The sequence below is a fragment of the Antechinus flavipes genome, chromosome X (assembly GCF_016432865.1).
Source record: "Antechinus flavipes isolate AdamAnt ecotype Samford, QLD, Australia chromosome X, AdamAnt_v2, whole genome shotgun sequence".
Taxonomy (NCBI): domain Eukaryota; kingdom Metazoa; phylum Chordata; class Mammalia; order Dasyuromorphia; family Dasyuridae; genus Antechinus; species Antechinus flavipes.
Genome location: NC_067404.1, coordinates 58679506 through 58703300, shown reverse-complemented (window position 1 = coordinate 58703300; position 23795 = coordinate 58679506). Strand labels below are relative to the sequence as shown.

The 23795-nt window shown below is 32.4% G+C and overlaps 1 protein-coding gene across 9 annotated transcripts in view; it reads left to right on the top strand.

Moving 5' to 3' along the window:
• The window catches only part of ATRX (ATRX chromatin remodeler), a 183759-nt gene that overhangs the window by 49841 nt on the left and 110123 nt on the right, over positions 1-23795 (top strand). For 5 of the 9 annotated variants that reach the window (XM_051968398.1, XM_051968395.1, XM_051968394.1 and 2 more), the window contains 6 exons: positions 2342-2454; positions 6829-6884; positions 9891-9943; positions 10604-10728; positions 13401-13514; positions 19748-19857. In XM_051968398.1, the coding sequence (XP_051824358.1) occupies positions 2342-2454; positions 6829-6884; positions 9891-9943; positions 10604-10728; positions 13401-13514; positions 19748-19857 (571 nt within the window). The remainder of the gene's footprint in view (positions 1-2341; positions 2455-6828; positions 6885-9890; positions 9944-10603; positions 10729-13400; positions 13515-19747; positions 19858-23795) is intronic. The other 4 variants (XM_051968401.1, XM_051968396.1, XM_051968393.1 and 1 more) reach the window with 3 other exon arrangements.

Genomic DNA, 23795 nt, shown 5'->3' with positions numbered 1-23795 from the left:
ACTTTTTTGAAATCAGTCTGCTCCATCATTTCTTATAGAACAGTAGTTTTCCATGTACCTTAACTTATTTAGCCTTTACCCTATTTCTAGTTCCTTGCCACTACAAAATGAGCTGCTATAAACATTTTTTCACACTTGAGTCCTTTATCCTCTTTTTTGATCTTTTTGGGATACAGATCCAGTAGAGACACTGCTGGATCACAGGATATGTACGGTTTTGATAACCCTTTGGACTTAGTTCCAAATTGCTCTTCACAATGGTTGGATCATTTCAGAAGTACAAGAATAATGTATTAATGTTTTAGTTTTCCCATATCCCCTCCAATACTTACCATGTTTTCCTATTATCTTAGCCAATCTAAGTTGTTCTCATTTACATTCTAATCAATAGTGATTTTTTTTAAAGCATTGTGTATAGATATTTTAGCAATGTATGAAATCGAAAATTGATTTTTAATTCTATTTTGTTAAGAATTAAGCTGTATTTACATATTCACTTGGTCTAGTTAAGATCATCATTCTAAACTGATAAATTAACTCCCAACACCTAAGTTACATTTCCTGAAGACTAATCTTGTCACCTGAGAACTGATCTAATCTCTCAATGATAAATAGGGAAGAGTGGAGATGTCACTTATCCCATCTCCTCCTTCAAATAATTGAAATTGTCTTATTTTGTCTTTTGATCTTCAGATCAGCATAGGTGTTTGTGGTTTAGGCATTTTAAAAGCAGAGGTCCAAACAACATATTATCACCACTGAGATCAGAGGGTATTTTTGGCAATTTGAAGAAAACACACCTGTATTGGTAGAGATTTTGCTCTGTCTTCCTGTAGTATGAAAACAAATTCGATAATAGTTGCAATAATTTACATCGCCAGCAATATATTAATATGCCGGTCCTCAGCACTATCTTTCTTGTCTCTGATTAGTCGTATTTTAAAAATCTTTTTAAATTTGCTGATTGTCAGGTAAAACCTTGATCTTATTTTCATTTACATTCTCTTATCAGTGATTTGGTACATTCTTTTATATAGTTGTTAGTGGTTTGTAACACCTTTTGAGAATTGTTCATATCCTTTTACTCTTATCCGTTGTAGTGGAATACTAATAGCTTTGTAGAATTCAACTAACTTTGTTTTTTAATTAGGAACATTTTTTTGATATAATACTGGCCCTTGTGTTAGGTGTTTGTCCTGGCTCCATCCTGCCTCATGTTGCCTGATCAGAAAATATATCTAATAGATGAAATAGTGGTAATTTCTTTGACTTGGAATGAATTTGCAGGTGGGGTGGTGTCTAAAATCCAGGGTTCTCTTGCCAATATAAACCCCCAGGTATAGATTTGCTGAGGAATTCTAATGAGATCAGTGTGTGATTGCGAATGGTTGGGAAGACATTTGGTAGCGACTAATCTCTGAATTTGAGGTCAGAGAAACTGGCTTTTAAAACCATCCTGCTGCTTCCCTATCTGAAGGTGTGGAGAGGTTACTTTGTTTCATTTCCTCGTGTGTAAAATGATTTTAAGATCTTTTCCAAATTCTAAGTGCTCTGATTTCTTTTCAGGGGTGTCTAAGATTCAGTCATGAATTAATTGTACTGTCTCCCCCAACAACTCTTTTTTTTTTCCCCCCAACAACTCTTGATTTCATCATTGGATCATAGGATCATAGATTTTAAACTGGAAGAGCTTTACCAGTCTTAGAGCACTCCTCTCATTTTCTGCTGTAAAAACCAAGTCAGAGAGGCTAAATTAGTTCCTCAGTATTACTTTGCTCATTTGTTTCTAAAGGAGCGTTTGAACTTGGGTATTGATAAAAGAATCAGTCATTTATCCATTTTGCCACTTTACTTCTATAGTAGTTTCTGGTACTGATGTGTGTGTGCGTGTGTGTGTATTTTTTTTTTTCCTGATACTGACATTTAAAAAGGCATTTTCACTGCACAAGGAAAACAGGAAGGCTTATGGTTTTGAAGATTCTTGCTTTTGCCTTTCATAACATGAATAAATTTGGTAAATAGTTTATTCAATTATTCTTAAAATTTTCGACCTCAAAATGACCAGTTATGTTAAGTATCTTAATATCTTTAAAAGTGGTTTTTAAAAAGATAAGGGTTGTGTTGAATTCAACACTTAATATTGTCTTCTGAGAGCTGGTATACTTTTGTTTTAGCAACTTAATGGATTACTGTTGGGTCATTTTGATTTCTTTAGTGAATTTAAGGACAAAAATGTTAACCCTTTAGGGGATATATTTGAATATTAAAGTTTTGAGGAACTTTCTTTTTTGGTAGATCTAAAGTGTTAACCTCACAGACTAAAGTTTTCTATTTTTGACAGTGAAAGCAAGTTGAATACATTGGTGCAGAAACTTCATGACTTTTTGGCACACTCTTCTGAAGAATCTGAAGACGCACATTCTCCTCCAAGACTGACTTTGAACAAGGTTATAGGTAAATGGGACAAATCTGACGGGTCATATCTTATAGACTCTTTGGATATTTTCAAATAAATTTAACTTTTTCATCATCCTTGTATTTTCTATTAACAAAGACTTTACTTTTAGTTGAGATTGCTGCTTATTCAGAAACTTTCGCAAAGCTCAAGTGTTGTGAATGTATATCTGGAGTATATAACATTTAAATGAAAAAAACTTTTGATGTGCAGTGGGATTGATGGTATTTATAGGTCCCATAGAGAAAATTTTAATTACTAAAATCTTAATGGTTAGTAGGATTTTTTTTGTATAAGTCAAAGTTGTAGTAATGATGTAGCAAAATTTATTTTGCTGGTTCTTACTCTTTAACAGACGTGAAGTAGCTGGCAATACCTGCTTTAATAATTAAACATGTTCAAATTCACAATATAACTTCATTGGAAGAGCACAGACATCAAGGGATTACTACTTGTTATTTGTTTCTAATTTCTTGTCCTGTGTTCAAGGATGTTTTCTTGTCTTTTCAAAACTTTGTACTTGATCTAATTCCTCCTAGCATTGAATTGAATTACAGGAAATGGTTATTAAATCTTTAAGATCTTCTTAGGTGTTCTTAGCCTAGTAAGAGATACAAACGAAATTTAAATTACAATCTTAGTCCTTTTAGCATTTGATAAATTTGTTGAAGATTTGAACCTTGAGCATCTGTGGAATTAGGGCTTAAAATATGGTCCACATCTTTAAACAAAGTTCCCACAGTAAGCTCTTAAGATTCCCTTTTAAGTCTTAGCATTGCTGACAACATTATTTCTCTAAAGACAAGGATTAACTAGTAGCCTCTGACTTCATAGGCAAACAATTCCCTTGGGAAGACTTTCTCTTTATCCTATATCTGGCTAAACTCCCACAATTTAGGTGAGACAGCTTATGATATTACTTCTTGCCAAAGTCAGTCTTCCTTCTAGTGATTGCTTTACTCTCTTTAGTTCTATAGAAATTTGTAGACCTTCCTAAATGGCTTCTGTTGCTGGTACTTTATATAAAGGTATATTACTTTTTATATAATCCCTGGTATTAACTTTTTCTCTGGTAAACCCCCATTCCCCTTTCCGAGCCCCATCTGTATTTGGATCATGATGATGCTACCTTCATGAGGATTTAACTTTTCTATTTTCATCCATAACTTTACCCAAGCTATAAATTCAGGTTATAGTTGTACTATAGTACTATAGACTGACTAGTAATGTCAGAAATAACTAATATATATATATATATTATTTGGATTTTTACATCTCTTGATTAAATTATATGATTTTTATTTTTACTGTTAATGCTGTATTATTGGTTGTTTTTCTAATATTGAACAATTTTGTGTTTTTGGTATAAATCCAACATGATAATAATAATTTATCATTTTTGTGTGATGTTGCTATAATCTCCTTAAAAATATTTTATTAATTTTTTTTTCTTTTTGCTCATTAGGGATATCAGTCTGAGTTTCCTTCTTTCCTCCCACACTCCTTCCTGCCCCCTGCCTGGTTGTGATATTTTGAATTTTTTCTATATTTTCATTTATCTTGTATTTAATCAATTAGAGCATTGAATCTCAATTTTACCTTGTTTCTTAGATCCCAGTGAATTTGTGTGTCAAAATTTTGCTTAGGGGAAGTGAATCCCTCCAAATGTTTAAGTAACTGAGACTAAATTCTTATCATTATGAGCAACATTTTTTAACTCTAGGTTCTGAATTTACATGCTTTGTTTATTTCCTTTTTGGGCTGGTCATTGAACTACTTTCCATATTTGATCTTGGGATGCTTTTAAATCAGTTGATGATGTTGGGTTTTTCAGTCTAACCTTAGGCTAGTATTTTCTCCTTAGATTTATTTTTAATAGATTAATGGAGATACCTTGAGAAAGTGTTACATGGGCCTATTTTTCCAGGTTTTTGCAAGTTCTTTGATAAAATGAGAGAATGATTACCTGTTCCAGTCAGTTAAACATAACAGTATTATTAAAATATCAGTAAACTATTACATAATTTTTAATTATTAATCATTTGTATACAATAGAATGGTATGCATATTAACATAGAGCTAGAAATTCATTTCCTTTCTAAGTTTATTTAATCATTACCCAATTTGACACTTATTTCCATAAATAACTTCACAATAACTTTGCTTTGTAACATGTAACCTAAGGACTTGACTTTCATAGCATTCACCAAATATTTAATACTCATGTACTATGAATAGTGCAATTTGAATAGGTATTTAATATGATACTAAAAAAGATTCAAGTCCCTGCTCTTAAGGAGGTGACTATCCTACATCTTGATAAGTAAGGCACATCCTCAGAGAGGGACCAACTAGAATATTATCACAGTTTAAGAATTTTTGTGATTTCTCTTCACTTTTGGTTTGATTATTCATATATACCTTCATAAAATAGGTGAGTTTAGCTGACTGTTAAATGTGGTAATGTTTCAATCGGTGGAAATGGAAAGAAATTACATCAGGAAGTAGAAATAGTACAAGATAGGTTGTGGAATTAGAAGTTGCTCTAGGTTAACTGGGCTTTGAATATTGTAAAGCTTGAGAGGTAGGTTGCAGTAGATGGTTTATGCTGTTAGACTTGATTCTTTAGGCTGTGAGAGCCATTGAATATTTTTGAACAGTATGAGAACCATAAGTTGAGATATATTTGTGGAAAAGAAGTCAGTAGCATTGTTGCCTTATTATGGGGTTGCTAAGTAGTCCCATAAGAATCAGTGAGAACTTGAAAATTAGTCTGGTGTTGAAAATGTCGTCTTACAGAGATCTGAGAGAGACAGAGACAGAGACATTGGGGAGATGAAATTATTTGGAGCTGGTGATTGGATTTGTGGGATGGAGAAGGAGTCAAAGCATCAGTGAGGTTGTTTGTGCCTTTGAGGAAAGGTAGGGATATCAGGAAAAAGATCTGGGCCTTCCTTCTACTAAATTATTCTCATTATCACTTTGGGCTTTTGTATTACTTCAGGCTTTAAGGTTCTGGCATCATATGTGGTAAAACTTCCTCAATTGTGTTCCATGAAACCATAGAATTCTAGGCTAGAATTTCTATACTAATAAGATTTGTCATTGAGCTAAGACCTTGCCAATTAGAAAACATTACACCAAAACTAAAGATGAGAGGCATTGTGTCTTCTTCCTACTTTGGGTAGATATTTTGAATGATTCTTATTTTATCATGCCCACTTATGTTTTTAATTCAAATTGGTATGAAAGTTACTTTGGATGAAATTGATTTATGTTGAACATTAATCATTCTAGATCTTTTCTTGTTCTATTTGTACTTGCTTCTTAGTGAATATTTCAAATCTTTCCCTACCCCTGAAGAATTAAACCATATTTAAGTAGAATAATTTGGACTCCTCACATACCAAAAGATAGATAAGGGATAGAGAATGGATCTTTAATTTCTTAGGTATAGGAAACTCTGTGATGAGTAAGCACCTTTGACTAATACAATTGATATTTATTCGATCTTAGTCTTAGAGAGCTTGCCTAGAACCTGAGAGAGAAGTGAAGAAACTACTTTGACTTTCAGTTCCCTTACTGACACTTTCTGCAGTAGGAGTTGAGTTGTGTTATATTTTACTTTTTTTTTTTTTTTTTGCTTTTGGTGACCATGTATTTTAATGGTCAATTTTTAATAATAGTTTATTATTCATTATGAGAATATTAATTGTAAATATATTGTACATTGACATGATTTTTGAAGGAAACATTAAGGTTGTCTTTAATTGTATTAAATTTTGGAAGTAATATTTTTCCCAGTGCAGTGGACTTATCTCTTTTTTTTTTATTAAAGCTTTTATTTTAAAAACTTGTGCATAATTTTCAACATTCACTCTTGCAAAACTTTGTGTTCCAAATTGTTTTTCCCTTAACAGTGGTCTTGTGGCCTTAGGCTTTACCAAATTTAAAATTTAGGTAGATCAGGCCTCATACTTGAACAAGTGTCCATTGCAGTGCCTAAGTATGAATTCTTTCTTACCTGTCAGATTAGGCTCTATATAGTATAATCTTTGTGAGAACACAGCCTCTTTGAGTGTTAAATATTAAAGTTGAACTGTACTGGCAGATTGTTTACATCATCTGCTGCTTTCATTATAATTATAGTTTATGGAGGAAAAGGATAAAGGAGAAGTAGCTTGGTAGTTGTTACAGGGTGGTATTAACTTTAAATCTAATATGGTCATTCCATTATCACCCAAATATCTTGCACATTTAAGAAATAGTAGCAGAAGGTAATTCTTTTGACAATTGTATTTATTCTTTTGTAGCATTATTGAGTTACTTATTTAAAAATACAAATACTGTATTTGATTGATTCTTTTTTCTAGATAAAAGCAGTAGGTCTGGAAATAGTTCGGATCCAATGGAAATCAGCAAGGAAGAGGTAAGAATAATTTGAAGCATTTTCAAGATAATAATATGATTCCAAGATATTCAGCAGGAAAAATTTCATGTTGAATATAATTAATGCAAATGTATTTAGGTATACTTTATTTAACGTTTTTATAAATAATGCTATTTATGAATGTAATTTAGAATAATTTTTCCTTTTTAAAAATTATAGCTTTTTTTCTTTTTAAAATTATAGTTGTACTTTTATTTATTTTTTCCCCCTTTAGAATTACATCCATTTGGAAAGAAAAGAGAACAAGTGACAATAGATGTCCTTTTTTCCTTCTCTACTAAAGAATTATGTTATCTAATTTTATTTGTGTAAATCTGTATACCTGTTGAAAATTTTGATTTTCTTATCCCCTTTATTATCACTGCTTCTTAAAAAATTTTTACAAGTACGAAATTTGCCAAATGTTTTTGGGTTCAGTTTGATAGTTTTAAAAAATTTAATCTTCATTTCTGGGCTTATGTATATTGTTATCTAGGTCACTAAAATATAATGTCTTTAGATTTTGTTTTATAAAAATTTTGTCATAGAAGCTTTTTATGGATAGAACTCTTTTAAGTACCTTCATTTCATGCTGTTATTTTACTTAGGTCCTCTTTTTCACAGCAAAAACTTCTGGAAAAACTGCTCTACATTTCTTATATTAAAATGAATTTTAAAACATAAATTAATCTTCATCCCATCCTTCATATTCCATATTCCTTGTTAATACTTAGTGTATCTTGAGCCAGTCATTTGGGTGGAGATTTATAAGTATGACATTGAGAAAATTGTCAGGAATGGAAAATATTCTGTTTTCTTCACCGTTCTTGGAGACTGATTTGATAACTATTTCATTCAATCTTAATTGTGTGTGGTTTAGTTCATTAATAAAAATTGATGAATTTCTGAATCAGTTGGGTTGGTGGATAAGGTTGGATGATTTACACAGTTTGAACAAATACACTTAGATTTGTTTTTCAGCCATGTTTGACTCTTCATGATAGTACTCCAGGCCCATCTATACTCCATCCCTAAGTCCTAAGTTTCTCATGTTTGTTGTTTCCATGACTTTATCTTTCTGATCCTCTGCCATCATTCTTTCCTTTTCCCTTGAATTTGCCCATTTTGAAGTCTGTCTTCTATATATGTGGCCTAAGTATTTCAGTTTCAGTTTCTATTGTTTGATCATCTAATTAAAAGTCTGAGTTAATTTTAAGTATTGATGGAACTGAAAGAAAACAAAATTCTTGTGGAAATATACACACACATATATATGTGTCAAGCGAAATATATTTTTGTGTCAGCTGCTTCAAAAAAACTCTCAAATCTCATTCTGTATGCTGAGGCCTTCACAAAGTTGTTTATCTTTACTGTATTATCACTGTATTAATTGTCTTTATGTTCACTCTTAGTCTGTAAGTCTTTGCAGGACTCCTTGAAACCATCTCTTTCTTCATTTCTTACAGCACATAATATTCCATCATATTTATATTCCATAACTTTTTCAGCCATTACTCAATTGATGGACATTTTTTCAGATTCCTATTCTTTGTCACCTCAAAATGTGGTATACATTTTTATGTATCCTTTTTTTTTTTTTTTTGCTTTGAAATAAATCCCCCCATTAATTCTCCCTTTTTCTCTTTCCCCTCTATCTGCCTATTTCCTGAAATGTATTTATCTACTCAGCTCTGTGTGTGTGTATCCTTTCCTTTGACTAGTTCAAGGGAGAATAAGGTTCAAGGGACAGCTGTTCCTTCGGTCCTTGTTTGCAAGGATGTCTACCTTCACGCCATGATTATGTGAGAGAATTTACCCTAAAGTTTTCTTCATTTCCCCTGACCCTTCCCCGCCATAGTCTTCTTTCCCTCTCATTCCATTCTTCTTTTAAGTCCAATAAGGCATAGAATTAGCACACCACAAGCCTTTTCTAATTGGATTCCTTTTTTGACCCCAAGTAATTGAACGTAAGCAGTTTATCCTTGTTTGATGCGTTATGATTGATTGTGTTTAACTTTTTATGTTTGCTTAACTGATGTATTTGACCTTTTTGAGTTTCTCTGCAGTTTTGGTCTTTTCACCATGAATACTTGGGAGTCCTTTTTTAATGAAAAAGGTCCATATTTCCCTCTAGCATTATATAAGTTTTTCTGGGTAAGTTATTTTGGTTATCAGTCCATATCTTTTACCTTCTGGAATATTATATTCCAAATTTTTGGTCCTTCATAGTGCTGGCTTCAGGAGTGTTGGTTTTCTTGCGCCAAACCCTGTATGCACAGACAAGTAATTGCCAAATATTTACATAATAAGAACAAGGTAAATCTTTTTGTGATTACTGGGTGACAAATGTCAGCTTACTTAAATCCAGAAGAATCGTGAACACAGTGAATGCGGAGGACAAAGTAAAGCCTAGGGGTTTTTGCTCTGAAATTTAGTGTTCTTTCCATTGTAGGCCATTGCTTAACATCTCATTGTTCTCAGGGCTCTGATATGGGACCTCGTAATTTATCTACGTTGGCTGCTGTAATAATGTTTGAGCAACTGTCCCTTTTATCTTTCTCCTATGGAACTAATTGATAACTGTAATGTTATTTTTCCTTTAATATTTTGTTTGAAAGGTATAGGCTAAACTGGAACTGTCTGTACATTTTAACAGTATTCAAATACAAGGCACTGGTGAGGTAAAGTATTCATAGTTCGTGGTTTTCTATCTTATAGCAGTTTCTAGGGGGGTTATTATCTGGGAGGCATTGCTGATGGTGAATTTTTTAACAGGGCCTGGTGGATACAAACCTGTCCTGCTCTCGTTAGTGTTTTATTCTACCGGGTAGTACAGTCCAGCAACAATGGTCATGATTGTCTTCCTTCTCCCACTTCCCTCCCCCAAAGAAATAACAAATTAATTTACTGGTGCTTATATTCAAAGTGACATCATTACTACAGTAAAGGGAAAACATTTGTTGAAGGGCATTTTTTTTTTTACAATTGTATTTGTTTGTTGTTTAGGCAAATACCTCCTCAGAGAGAGCCAAATCTTTAGGACCATCCCGTTCAAAAAGGTTAGTTGGTGCAAAGGAAATTATTTTAAGTTCATTTTTATTTTGAACTAAAAATTAATGATGAAAACTCTGATTTCATTTTAAGTAAATTGTCTTTACAAGTTTTCACAGTTATCAACTTTATATAGTAGGTAGCAATTTCCTGTCCTGTAATCTGAAGTTAATAGTTTAAAACAGTAGTGCTTTTCAGGCAGTGATGTATCAGATGTTACAGTATGGCACATGTGATGTATTGCTCAACTCTACTATGGATTTTCAGTATCCTGAGGATAGGTGAGTGATGGGAGTCATCCTCTAAGTTTTTTGAATTTACTAACTCTAGTTTTTCCAGGAATGGTAAAATTTTCCTTTGTCAAGGGAGGTATAAACAGCAAGGTCATCCAACTCTTGCAGAATACACACAATGAATACCATAATGCTGATGAGGATTACATCTTAACAGGCCTACAGGGCATGTTTGGCCACCAAAAGCTCCTAAAACCTAATTAAAAGGTCGTTTTATTTTTAATATTGGAACACACAGATGCATTCATCTGTTTTCTAAAGCCAAAGCATATCTATAGTTAGAAGTATTTTTCTAGTTGTTTGAAATATTTTCAGTTATTACTATCTGTTCTGTTTTACTTGGCCTTATCAAATTTCCTTATTTTTTTCTTATAGGAAGCCTACTGTTGTGACAAAATATGTAGAATCAGATGGTGAACAAGCTTTTGACGAAACTGTAAATAAAGAAGTTTCCATTGACACCTCAGAAAACGATATAGCTATGCAAAGCTTGCCTAAAGGTAACACATATGTGTGTGCATAGATGTAAAATAACTTCATTTGTTTAAAAAATAATTATCTTCAGTGTCTCCATGATCATAACACATGAAATTCTTTTAAAGAAAATAACGGTTTAGCCATTTTCCTACTAGATTTGAATCATATTGCCAGAAATAGCATTTTAGCAATTACTTTGTAGTCCTTCTTGTTCTCAATTTGTCCTTTAAAGAATTTTATATTTATTATCATTTAATTCTCTATATGCTTCATAGCAGATTACACTTTTTTATCTTCTTACGTAGCTCAACTCCACCTAGTATCTACCTGGCTTTCTACAAAATGAGCATTATTTCTCTCTTTCTTCTTCCTTTAGAAAGGATTTATTGTTTGAACGTCATATTTGAGTACCAAGAGCAACTTGCGTTACTATTGTTTTATTTAGGATTCAGTTTTACTAAAAAATTTTACTAACAATTTTAAACTTTGGTCAGATCTTTCCTTTGGGGTGGATATGAAGAGCATGAAATATATTTCAAACTGTTCATTTTTAACATTGTTACCTACAATCCAACAAAGTTTTATTATTAGAAGGTTACTCTTATCTGTATTATCAAACTTTTTATCTCTAAAATTTTAACAACAATTTTTGAAAGGTAAATTTTATATTATCATGTTTAAAATATTTTTTAACTTTCCAGTTTAAGCTATTCATTACGAATGGAATAAACATAATGGGTAGATCAGAGCCACCTAAATTGTTCTTAAGTATATTGTTGATATACATAAAATGATGAAGATAATAAAAACTTGTAATAAACTTTTAAAATAATTTTATTTCCCCCTTACGTGTGAGTAAACAAAAAGTAAAAATCAAAGCAATAAGCATATCAGCCAAGGACTAATTGTTTGAATGATGAAAGAAAAACAAAAGATTAAAATTTCGAGATGGGTTAAAAAAAAAAAAAAACCACCTTGTAGTATAACAACCCTAAAATTTTATAATTGTCCCATTATTAAATATTTAATTCAGTGCTCTTCAGAGATCTATCCTCAAGTTCATCTACAGCAATTTTTCCCAACTCATTTTCTTCTGTTTATGTACCTCCTAGATCTCTGAATCCTTTTTGATATGCTTTAAGTTGTGTTACTTGTAAACATTGTGGTGAAGGGTGGAAGATTGCATTTAGTGCTAGGTTTTGGAAATGAATTTATTTTCCTAGAATTATTAAGGCAGAAATAATCAAGAACAGAATAGGGAACAATAATGGCTGAGAGGATATAAGGAGATTGAAGAAGAATGGATTTTTCTAAATAGATAAAGATAATTCTTTGTAATGGTTTTGATGAATTAAGTTTATGGCTACTTGTTGACAGGCGAGGTTGGGTCCCCATGAGAAAAGGACCCCTGGAGATTTTGTCGTTGAGGCATATTTTCTCTTTGGTTGCTTCTAGAAAGACCCCGGTGGAACATTTTATGATAAGAGTTAGGAGTTTGGAACTTACAGGCTTTGAACATCATGATAAATGTGGCTTTGCTAATAATATCAATTGCCACTGCTAGCTTCAATCCCAGATCACTCCTTTCCTCCACTTGTATAGTGTTTAAATTCTGGAAAAACCAAACCAAAACAAAACTTTAGGAATGACTCCCTTAATTTTTGTTATTTACGCAGAGAAAAATTCATAGTTTCTCTAAAATACAGGTATATGTTGAAGTATAAATGAAGTAGTCCACATAATTAAATGTCATTTTTGAAGTTCTAACCCCTGCCAGTATTCTTATTTCTAATGTGTTAGTTGGGGGATGTTTCAGTTTATTGTGTCCTCTCTTTCTCTGGGAATTCTCAAACACTTTAAAAAGTTAAATTCTGTAACTTCCTTTAAATTACTAGTTTTTACCTCAAAAAGCACAAAAAAAATCGGAAAGATAACAGTCCTTTCCAATTTCCCTTTTTATTATACTCATACACAGATTTATGTGCTATCCTAGGAGTCATTGTTATCTAAGGAGACATTGCATTGTAAAATGAGTCCCTTTCCAAAATTATCTTTTGTGAGGGGTACAATCCAATCCTATAGTGTTTACTTTTAGCTTACTTAAATATCTTACACTATCCCTCTATTTATGGCACGTGGAAACTTTTGCAGTATGTCAGAAATTTAGGCCACCCTTGTTAGGATATGCTGCTTTATAGAACATTGTAATCATCTGATTGCAATATATGCTACTTCGGTTCCCATGGACTACAATTCTTTTCTGAATTGACCATCTGTAACTGTGAAAGAAGAATTTGGTTTTCAGGTTGAATCATTTATCTATTGATCTATTTATTTATTTGGTCTCTTTAATACAACTTCTGTAAAGTCCATTTTTTATGACTTTTTTTTTGAGTGATGAACACCAGAGTATTAAGAATTGGACTCAAGTCACACATTATTTTATGTTCAAGTTATAATTAATGATTTTATTCAGTCTTTGTGAACTGTATTTTAACAGGTAACCTGGTTGTTAACACTTGGCCCTTTTTCCATTGCCCTATTCCATTTGTTTCTAAGAGTTCTCATAAAAGTGTGAAAACTTGAAAGAACAAAGTTATGTTAACAGCATTGTTAGCTTGATCTATAGTCTTGCACTTCATGTGCACATTTAAGATGTGTAATGGTTTTCAATTTCTAAATGAAATCATTCTAGGTACAGTGGTTGTACAACCAGAGCCAGTGCTGAATGAAGACAAAGATGATTTTAAAGGGCCTGAATTTAGAAGCAGAAGTAAAATGAAAACTGAAAATCTCAAAAAACGCGGAGGTAAATACAACTGCAAAAAAAAAATAATAATTAAAAACATAAGTTAAAATGGCTGTTTATGACCACATTCGGGAAATCTCTGTGCTTCCTTAAAAATACCTCCCATTTTCAGCCGTGTTTATTAAAAGTATTGCTTGAGAATAATCTCCATTTCTCTCTGCACTTGGAAGCACAGAATAGAATGGTTCATCTTGTGTCAGTTCCTTGCCTTTAATGGCTAATGGGCTACCTCATGCCTTTTTGTATTAGCTTTTTTCATCTTGGATTATTTAATAGTGGTCAGCCCTGGGAAGGGGTTTCAGGCCTTCATGTTCCTTTAAATAAGGAGATACATACCTACATAAATAATGTTCTTACACATATTGGTTCATGGGTACCAAAAGCCAATATGGTTTTTAATGGTTCATAGAAGAAGCCCCACTTTTTATCTAGGTCTGGGGCCTTCATTTTGGGCTTTTTCCTCATGGCATCAAGGAAGTATTTTGAAGAAAGATATTTACCACTGTTGCCTCAATGCTGATAATAGAAGAACAAGGGAGGTTTCTCTATTTTAATGATTTTAGGAAATATCCTCTCAATTGTCAAAGAGGAAAAAATGAATTTACGAATCACCTCACAGGGACTTCTTGTACCTACAATGATAGCTCTCCTGTACCTAACTGTCTTGTACCTTAAAAAAACAAAGACAACCAATTAGAAAGTATTTGCATTAGAAGTTAGTCTTTTTCTTTCCTTGTAGATTATCAGGTAAAATGGTATATCTGTGTAAATCTGGAATCAAACAATCTCCAGAACCCCTAGCACCTTATCTCACCAAGTACTTAATCCATTCCATTACCCTGATTTCATCTTTAAAAGTATAAGTATCTTTAGCAGAAGCTGAGTTTCGAAACTTATTACTATGGAGTCTAGTTGTGTAGGTGTGGGGTTTCATGATTTCATGAGGGGTGAGAAAAAAATCCACCTTTAGCAGTTTTTTTCCTCCACATCCCCATGAAGTTATAGTCTTATGTTCCTTAAATCTTAAAGGCAATATCAGATTTTTACTTTATGTGTCACTATAGTGTGGCTTATATCAATATGAGAGTTATTGAAAGAAAAGACTTTGTGAATGAAATCCTTTTTATTTGTATTAAAGCTATTGAAAGCACTCACCTCAATGTGGAACTAGGAAAATATGTTTATAAAAATGATAAGTTTTTTTTTTTTTTGGCTAAATAATAGCTTCTTTCGAAGAATGCCGTGGAAACATTGTTTATGTACACGAAGGGATGCTATATCCCTACTCAAATATTGGTGGCTTTTGGAGGGAATCCATCGAAGGATGATATATTAGTCTTTTAGTGCCAAGGAAGAGGAACTGAAAATAATAGCAACTGCAAGTCCTAAACTGTTTCCTAAAGTATAAGAGAACTGGCAGGTTGGCAGCCAGGGCAGAACTGGTAGTAGGTTTCTGAGCACTTTTTTTCTGCTGACTACTAAGGTAACTTGCTTTGGGTTCCCCAACTCTGAAACTGAACAGTTGACAAAAATTAATATAGAAATAGTCATTTGAGGAGATCTAGGACAAGCACTGCTGGAGTAAAGTTAAAGTGAGGATTATTCGAGGCAAGGAATAAAATAAAATGGTTGGGGATCATGGTGTCACTTTCTTATGCTCCTGCTGGTAGGTTTAAGCTATCATTTTTAGCCCTATTTTGTCTGACATTCTTCTTCTTCTTCTTCTTCTTCTTCTTCTTCTTCTTCTTCTTCTTCTTCTTCTTCTTCTTCTTCTTTTTTTTTTTTTTAACCTTTTTATTGACAGAACCCATGCCAGGGTAATTTTTTACAGCATTATCCCTTGCACTCACTTCTGTTCCAATTTTTCCCCTCCCTCCCTTTCCCTTCTCCCCAAGATGGCAAGCAGTCCTTTATATGTTAAATAGGTTACAGCATATCCTAGATGTCTGACATTCTTCAAACTCTGATCAGTGTTATATACATTTGTAGGTACTTTAGTGCTTAAACATCTCATATTGGTTTTTAATTTGATGCTTTCAAACTTTGGAAAGGTAACAACAAAATTAACATTGAAATTGAATTTTTGGCTTCTACATACACTCATACTAATATTTACTTTTATATTTAAGGATTTTTAATCCATCTTATTCCATTGATGCAAGTTACCATCTCTCTGACTTGAGGTGGTAAAAAGATTCCTCATCCTATTGCCATTGTGGTGATGAGCACTTGACTTGAGCTAGTGTTCAGAAAACACTGTACATTACATAGATTTGGTTGTTGCCATAGAAATATGTGTATGAAGAAAAGGCCTCATTATTTTTATATATGTGTTGGCAATATGGCCTTGGTTTTCCATGTCTTACTGTTTTTCAGAGTAGGGGGAAGTTTACTAGGGCACTAGTGGCAAGTTCTTTACACACAAATATTTTGGTGGTATGAAAAGAAAAATGGTATTCAGGAGATTTATAATATATGACTTTTGACAATAATTTAATCTGTCTTTTTGGATCAGTGTGTTAAGGATTATTCAAACATTGTACAGGGTCAGTATGATTTACTATTTTTCACGGTCTTGGGTTAAATTTAGTAAATATGTCCTTTTACAAGGGGGTCTTGGTTATTCCTTGGTTGTTGGAATAGTGTTTTTAAATATCATTTTGAGAAATGATTCTCTGTCTTCCTCTTTACTGTTTATGATGACTTCATTATTACATTTATATAATTGCCTGATCTTTGTGCCTTTCCATGATTTGACTCAGGAATTGATATTTCCTTTTTGGTATTGTAGTTCACTAGAAATACTCATGTTAATTTTTAGTTTCACAGAATACATTCTAGTCTTAGTATCTCAGAAATAATTTGGTTTCTTCTTGAATGATAGTTTGCTTTATTTTCATTGAAAAATAAGGTCTCAAACTTAATACAGGTAGCATCCTGTTTTAATGACACTTGTTATAATATCTTATTAATCTATCTTCACATTTTTACCCTCTTAACACATGACTAATTCTGTTTTATTTACTTGATCATCTTGCGTATGTTACACAAGAAATCCTATAGAGAAGATAACCCTTCATCAATCAATTCTTGTCTCCTTCTTGTAGATGGTGCCTTCTGGGGTCAGGCATATATCTCTAATACTTATGTTTGAGTACTTCTTTAAGTGTTATTTTTATTTATATATATATATATGAATTAATTTTTCATATAAGTAGGGCTTTCTTGTATATAGACTTTTGATCCCAAATTGATAGAAAAGACAGCTCAATGTAGCAGAAAGTTGGCCTCTGAATCAGGAAAACTTGTATACAAATCTTGCCTTTGACAAATACTGGCTTTGTGACCTGGGGCCAGTCATTTGACCTCTTTGCATCCTAGGCAACTCTTTATGAAAAGAAGTTACAAAGGTGTCCATGTATTCTGGAAGATAAGTAAAGTTATCTATACCAGGAGAACCAACCAATAGATTCTATTAAAAAAAAGTTTTAAGACGGTGCTGTGCTTATTGAGAGGGAAAGCAACTGGAGTATGGAGTTGATTGCTTTGTGTAATTCTAAGAAGTTGTAAGGTAACATAATGCATGACAGATATCTATACTTTCTCATCTATCCTCTTTGGCTGCAATAAGTTACAAATCACTGTCTTTATTAAGTCAATGTCAAGTCTTAATTAAGTAGAAATTACAAATTAAATTAATAACAATTATATGAATTTTATTCAGAAAATCTTGTAGTGCATAAAGATAGACATTGGTACAGCCATTTAAATTATTCATTTTCTACGTCAGGCAGAACTGTTCTTTGCATCATCCTTGTAGTTACATTTTTGTTTATTTTCATATGTTTTTAAATCTTTAAAAATACATGCAATTTCTTACAGCTTTTATGAATTGTGATGTTTTCATTTTTTCTTTATTTTTGGGGGGGGAGCTGATTTAAATATGTTAATTTTTATGGCCCTTCAAGATCATGAAAACATTAGGGCAAATGATCTTATTCACATGGAATTCTTGAATGATAACATCTGATAAGCAGGCAATTAAATACTTAATTTTGTAGAGAAATTGTCATTTGCATCTCCCTATCTTTCCTTAACGTTTCATAACATTGAAACTATATTTTTTCTAATTTGCTTGGAAATTTTGTGAAGCTATTTTGAACTTGTTTTCCTAAAACAAATTAACTAATTTTTATACCTCAAGTGAAATTTGCTTTTTAAAGAAATGATTGTTTTTGAATTGTAGCAATCATTTTATTTTCTTTTTTTTCCCTTGAAAAAGAATCTAATATTTCACTTGCGTTAACTTTACAAGTTCCAGTAAGTAGTTTGTCAACTGAATTCTGAAATTTTCATAAAATTGATTAGTCACAGAAGACAATTAAATTAAATGATATTTTGATCCTATCATTAAGTGAGTACAGTTCGTCTACCAAACCAGTTGTAGTTATTCTTATAAGAGTTTGTGTTCTTCCTTAGAGCTTGTAAATTCAAACTCAATTTGCTCAGATTGATCATCAGTATTTATGCATTAAACAGGTGCTACCTGTCCTCTTGTATATTGGGGGAGACAGATGTGGTTGATACATGATTTCTTTTTTTCTTCTTTGGAACCTTTGAGGTGTTTCTCAAAATAATTTATTTCCTTTGTTCATAGCCTTTATGAAATTGTAGTACTAATATACATTAATCAGCCACTTCTTGGGAATAGAGTAATAAGAGGCAATGTTGACAAAATTGCTTGATTTTCAGAAGCCTCTGTTTTTGTAGCAAAGTAATAATGACACCTTCAATTTTTTCTAAAATGGGACTATTGAAGTAATTTATTTCCTCTTTTAATCTGGGCAATTTATATTTTTTGTAAATATTCATCCATTTCATTTAGATTGTTGAGGATTTGCTGCCATCCAGTTGGGAAGCTATTGATTTCACCTCAAGAAATCTCTGTTAGGCTTTTTGGGGGCTCTGTGTAACATTGTAGCAAGAGAATGCTTTTAGCAATAAAAGAAGCTGATCAAGAACCCCCAGAGCTTTTTAAAAATCATTTGGAACAATGCATTTTTATGCTCATTGATATAGTAACTGTTCCGCAGGATTAAGTCAAGGTAGAATAGACAAAAATCTTAGAAAATCTTTACGAATACAATTGAAGAGATTGTTAAACTATGACCTTCATTTGCCTAAAGCTCTGTCAGCTTTGGCTTTTTCTTTATTCCTTTCCTCCAATCTTTTTCTTTTCTATCCCAATTCTATCTCAAGTGAATAGAGCTGGTCCTGAAGCCAGGAGGGCCTGGACACAAGTCCCTTCACTTCTCTGTCTTTTATGACTGATTAGAAAATTGTCTGGACTTCATTGGTAGAAAGAGTTTTTTTTATCTGAGCTTTAAATACCAATGAAACCTCTACCTTGTAATTTGCATTTTAAAAAATAGTTGTTCTTTATACACTTAGATCTGTATATATTTCTTTCTGCCCATTTTGTTCTGTATCATCTCATTTTAATCTTCTTGTCTTTCCTTGTATGCTTCATAGCCATTGTTTTATTTCCATGGAGTATTTTGTTTTGTTAATATATTGTTCAGTCATTCTTCTGTTGCTGGGCAGAAGTGGTCTCCAATTTGTTACTAGGAAGACAGAAGTCCTTTGTTTATGATGATTTTGAGATAGCCCCTCTTTGAAGGAATTGCTAGGTAAGATGGGATGAGCCAGACTTAAATTAATGAACATTGTTCTACAAAACTATTTTTCTATTCTGGAGTTCTGGCAACCACATGAGACTTTTTCTTCTACCTATTTGTTTCTAGCCTCGCCAACCCAGAATCCACAGCATTATAAGTTTAACATTTAGAAACTTTAATAAATACTTCTTTGCCAGGGTGGGCGGGAGGGTGGTGGTAGTGGTGATTAATAGAATTTGGCATCTCCAATATTACTATAGGAAGACAAATATAGTACATAAATGTCTTTAAAATGTGCGCATACTGTGTAGTGCTTTAACAGAAAGGAAAAGAGTATCTGTTTTTGTATTGGGAATTTTTATATAGGTTTGCTTTATGTTTCAAACTAAATTTCAGAAATTTTATAATATTATAAAAAGCATAAGTGTGTTTATTTTGTTGTTGGCATTCTTGAAAGAAAATTGTTATATAAAATGATACTATATGGTCATAAAACAATGAATTCTATCTATTGAAATATCTTATTTGTGAATGATGGGGATGTTTCTGTTCTAGAAGAAGGGCTGCATGGAATTGTGAGCTGCACAGCTTGTGGACAGCAAGTGAACCATTTCCAAAAAGATTCAATTTATAGACATCCTACGCTGAAAGTCTTGATTTGTAAGGTATGTATGTATGATTACTGGAGAGTGATCTTTTAGATAGAGTATATTAAGAGTTCGGTGTTTATCTTCCAAATGTGATGTAAGGATATATGAGTGGATTGCTCTCTTGATATTTTACAGAGGCATTTTTATTTTATCTACAATATAGGGATTGTAGGTGGAAAACATTTTGTGAAATTTAAATGTTTTCTTTTTGATCTGTAATATTGAATATGGGTGTTTCCTTTATTGCTGATGATCTCATTCCATCAACTTTTCCAAAGGGTTTTGGATTAATAGAAGTAATTTTAAAATTATTACTATTCAGATTCACACAGTGTGGAATGTTAATTGCTATGTTTTATAAACCTTACTGACAGAGAAGGCTTTGTCATATATATTATGTGATTATTCTCACTTTTGGAAATGTGAGTCTGAATTTTACTTATTTCTGAATCCCTTATATGTCTTCTCAATTAATGGGGTTGTAGTTCACATGTCAATGTCTATGATACATTTCATATAATTTTAGAATTTTGGAATAAGTTTGATATAGCTAAACTGCAAAGATTATGCTGTTTTATATTTTGAGAACAATGATGGTCATTTGTGTCATTTCCCATTTTTATATTCAGTGTAATTTTGTAATTATGTCCAGTTTTATTCTTTGTAAAGAGAGTCTGTTGGCACAGTGGATAGACCACTGACCCTGTTGTTCAAATTGGGCCTCAGATTTATCAATTGTGTAACACCGGGCAAGTCACTTAGCCATAGTTTATTCTCCTTGGCCCTTGTCCCCTCAATAAAAAATTCTTAGGTCATTTCTTACTGATTATAGCAAAAATATTTTTATTTCTAATAGATTGAATTTTATAACTGATTTAAAGTTGAGAGGTATAATGATTTTGAAATAAATGCAAACTTTTGAATGCGAGAAATTAGCTTTTGAGGGTACATTTAGAATCTCAGACTCTATTGGGCAAGTATTATTGGATGAGTTTTTAGGATAATGACAGATGAAACTATACTGTCTCATAAACTTGTTTTCTCTGTGGTACCATAAAGTTAAAAAAAATCCCCATTTCTTTGGTTCAGTGGGATTACTAGATTTCCCAAATAAGGATTAGAATCATAGAATCTAATCTGAATGGGACCTTGCATGTATTTCAACCTTCTTGTATTTCAACCTCATCATTTTCCCATGAAGGATGGGGAGGCCTACCAAGGTTCAATGACAAAAAGACCCAGAATGGGGGAACAGACTTATGATGGCCAACTGATAACTTCAACTTAACTTTTAACATTTGAGAAGTTCAAAACAAAAATTTTACATTTAGGGACAAAAAAGTGTTCAAAAGTAATGGAATAGGACTTTTCCCTTTTATTCAGATATGGGGAAGTTTATGCAATGGGCTCAGATCATGTTTATACCAAGATGACATAATTTACTCATGTCTGAGTATACCTTTTTGTTACAGCTACTGTGTATAGCTGTCAAATGCATTTCCATTCTTAAAACGTGGACTTTCTGATTGATTGTTTTATTTCCAAACACTTGATTCTATTCTGTTGTGGTGAAGTAACCCTTAGTTTCTTGAAGCTTTGTCTATTCAGCTAATGATCCAGTCAGCTCTCCCATACTTTGAGTTTGGGCCAAGGGACAGATAGTGTGTCTGTACTAAGTTAGCCATATTTGTTGAGACTTCTTAACCAAGTAGTCTTCAAGATGCATTTTGACCAGAATAATGTGATGACAAAATTTGCTAAGTTAGTCAGAATTGCAGTGTATATCTGTAGATGGAATACTAAGTGAGGAAAGGACAAGATACAAGAAATACTGGATTATGAGAAATTTACCAACAAGTAGATTTCAATGATAGATGAGGAAACTGAAACCCATAGTGATGTGTACATCATTAAAACTAGTAAATTGCAGTGTTTACTACTTAATCCCTTGTCTTCAGATTCTTCCAGTATTTTTCACTTATGTGTCACTGTCTCACCTAATGCTTTTTTAAGTCGCATAGTTATATTCCACTTATTTTGATTGACTGACTATAATTGTACCAGTTGTGTACTAATTTGACTCATTACCCACTGAAAGTTTGGTCTTTAGAAATCAATTTACAAATGTTACTAGAACATAATCAGGTAGGGAGTTAATTGACTAGCTTTGGAGTTTCTACAATATTCTTTTGCTTTGGCATAGGAAGGGGGAAAGATGTGGTTTTTTTTGTTTGTTTGTTTTGCTCAACAAGGTAAATTAGACAAAGTGATAGACTCAATAACAGTACCAGTACGTGACAGTTATCTTGCCCTTTAAAGAGACTTTTGTGAAGCCATATGCTCTGAAGAACTTTATTCCCTTTTGCCAATTTTTCACCCCTATGTGCCTATATAAGAAGGCTTTCTGATAAAATTATTTGGCCTTTATTAACTTTTGTTAGATTCTCTTATGCAAGAAAAATCAATCTGGGATGCCTGATGGTTATTTGGGGACCAATAGCCATCTTGAAATCCAAACCTGAAGTAGGAAAAGTTTTTCTACCACAGTATACATGTTAGGAAAAACTTATGAAATTATTTACTTTCTCTAGTTTAGTGTACTCCTTAGAGTTGGCAAAAAAAAATCTGTCTGTTGTAAAGAAGTTAAAGTGTTAGGATCCATTTTGCTAACGACAACCATTCCAGTACTCCTTTTAATTTCTTTTCATTCCCGAGACCCATATTTCTGAATATTACAATTCATAATATGTTGCCTTTTTAAGCTGATTATAAATCTCTTGACACAAAGTAAATTTTCATTTATCTTTCTACTTCTGTTACATAGAACAATCTCTTAAACATAGTTGTGCCTTAATAAATTCTCCTTGAATAGAATTATAAGTGGTAAAAAAAATCAAAATGGACTAGGCCAGTATAGATGAGTTTGGTACAAGTTCCTTCCTGAATCAGTTGAAACAGAAAGATTATAATATTACGTTCTAAGAATTTTACAAAAATTGTTTTTTCTTGAAGAGATTAGTGACTTCTGTTTTAGTTAAATGTCAGACCTCAGCTTTTCATGTTAATTATATTCAAGGAGCAACTGTGTGGTGTAGTATGTAGAGCCCTAGCTAGCCCTCAAAGCTAGAGAATCAGAGTTTAAAAACCACCTCAGATATTTAGTAGCTGTGTTCCCCTAAGGAAATCATTTCCCTTCTCTTGGTGACCCTATCCCCACTTTTCCCCCACAAGGAAGTTTTTGTTCCCTACACTAGTTTTTTTTTTTGTTAAATATCTTTTAGTTTTTTATACAAAATGATAATAGGAATATAAATATAAAGAATACCAAAAGTTGTTATTTTGGTGTTAATTCTTCCTTTTATATCTTGTGTTCTTGACGTTAATATGGGCACATATTGAATCAGTTTATAAAATTTAATTGTGATTTTAGTTTCAGTATGTTCAGAGTCAGATAAAGAAAGACAAGAATAAACGAAGGCATAAAAAAGAACAAAGGCATTTTGAGGGGCACATATTACTCTTGGTACTAGAGATTTCTTTTTTTTTTATTTAATAATAACTTTATATTGACAGAATCCATGCCAGGGTAATTTTTTACATTATCCCTTGCATTCACTTCTGGTACTAGAGATTTCAATTTTCCTGTGTTTCTCTTGTCTGCCTTACTCTCTTCCCAGAGTCAGGAAGAGCTTTCTCAAGAAAAAGTTCACTCTTTCTCCTTGGGCTGAGAGGTTCTCGGAAAAGACTTGTTTGACTTTATGACATAGATAAGAAGATAAGAGAGAGACAAAAGCATTTGCTGTCAAAGTTTCTAAAAGAAACAAAAATATCAAATGCATACCAATGAGAGTTTTCCTTTTTAGTTAAAATTCTGGAATTCACCTATCTTTTAGACAAATAATTTTGTTTTTCTCTTTTCTTTTCCAAATGGAAATCGTCCTTTACCATTTTCC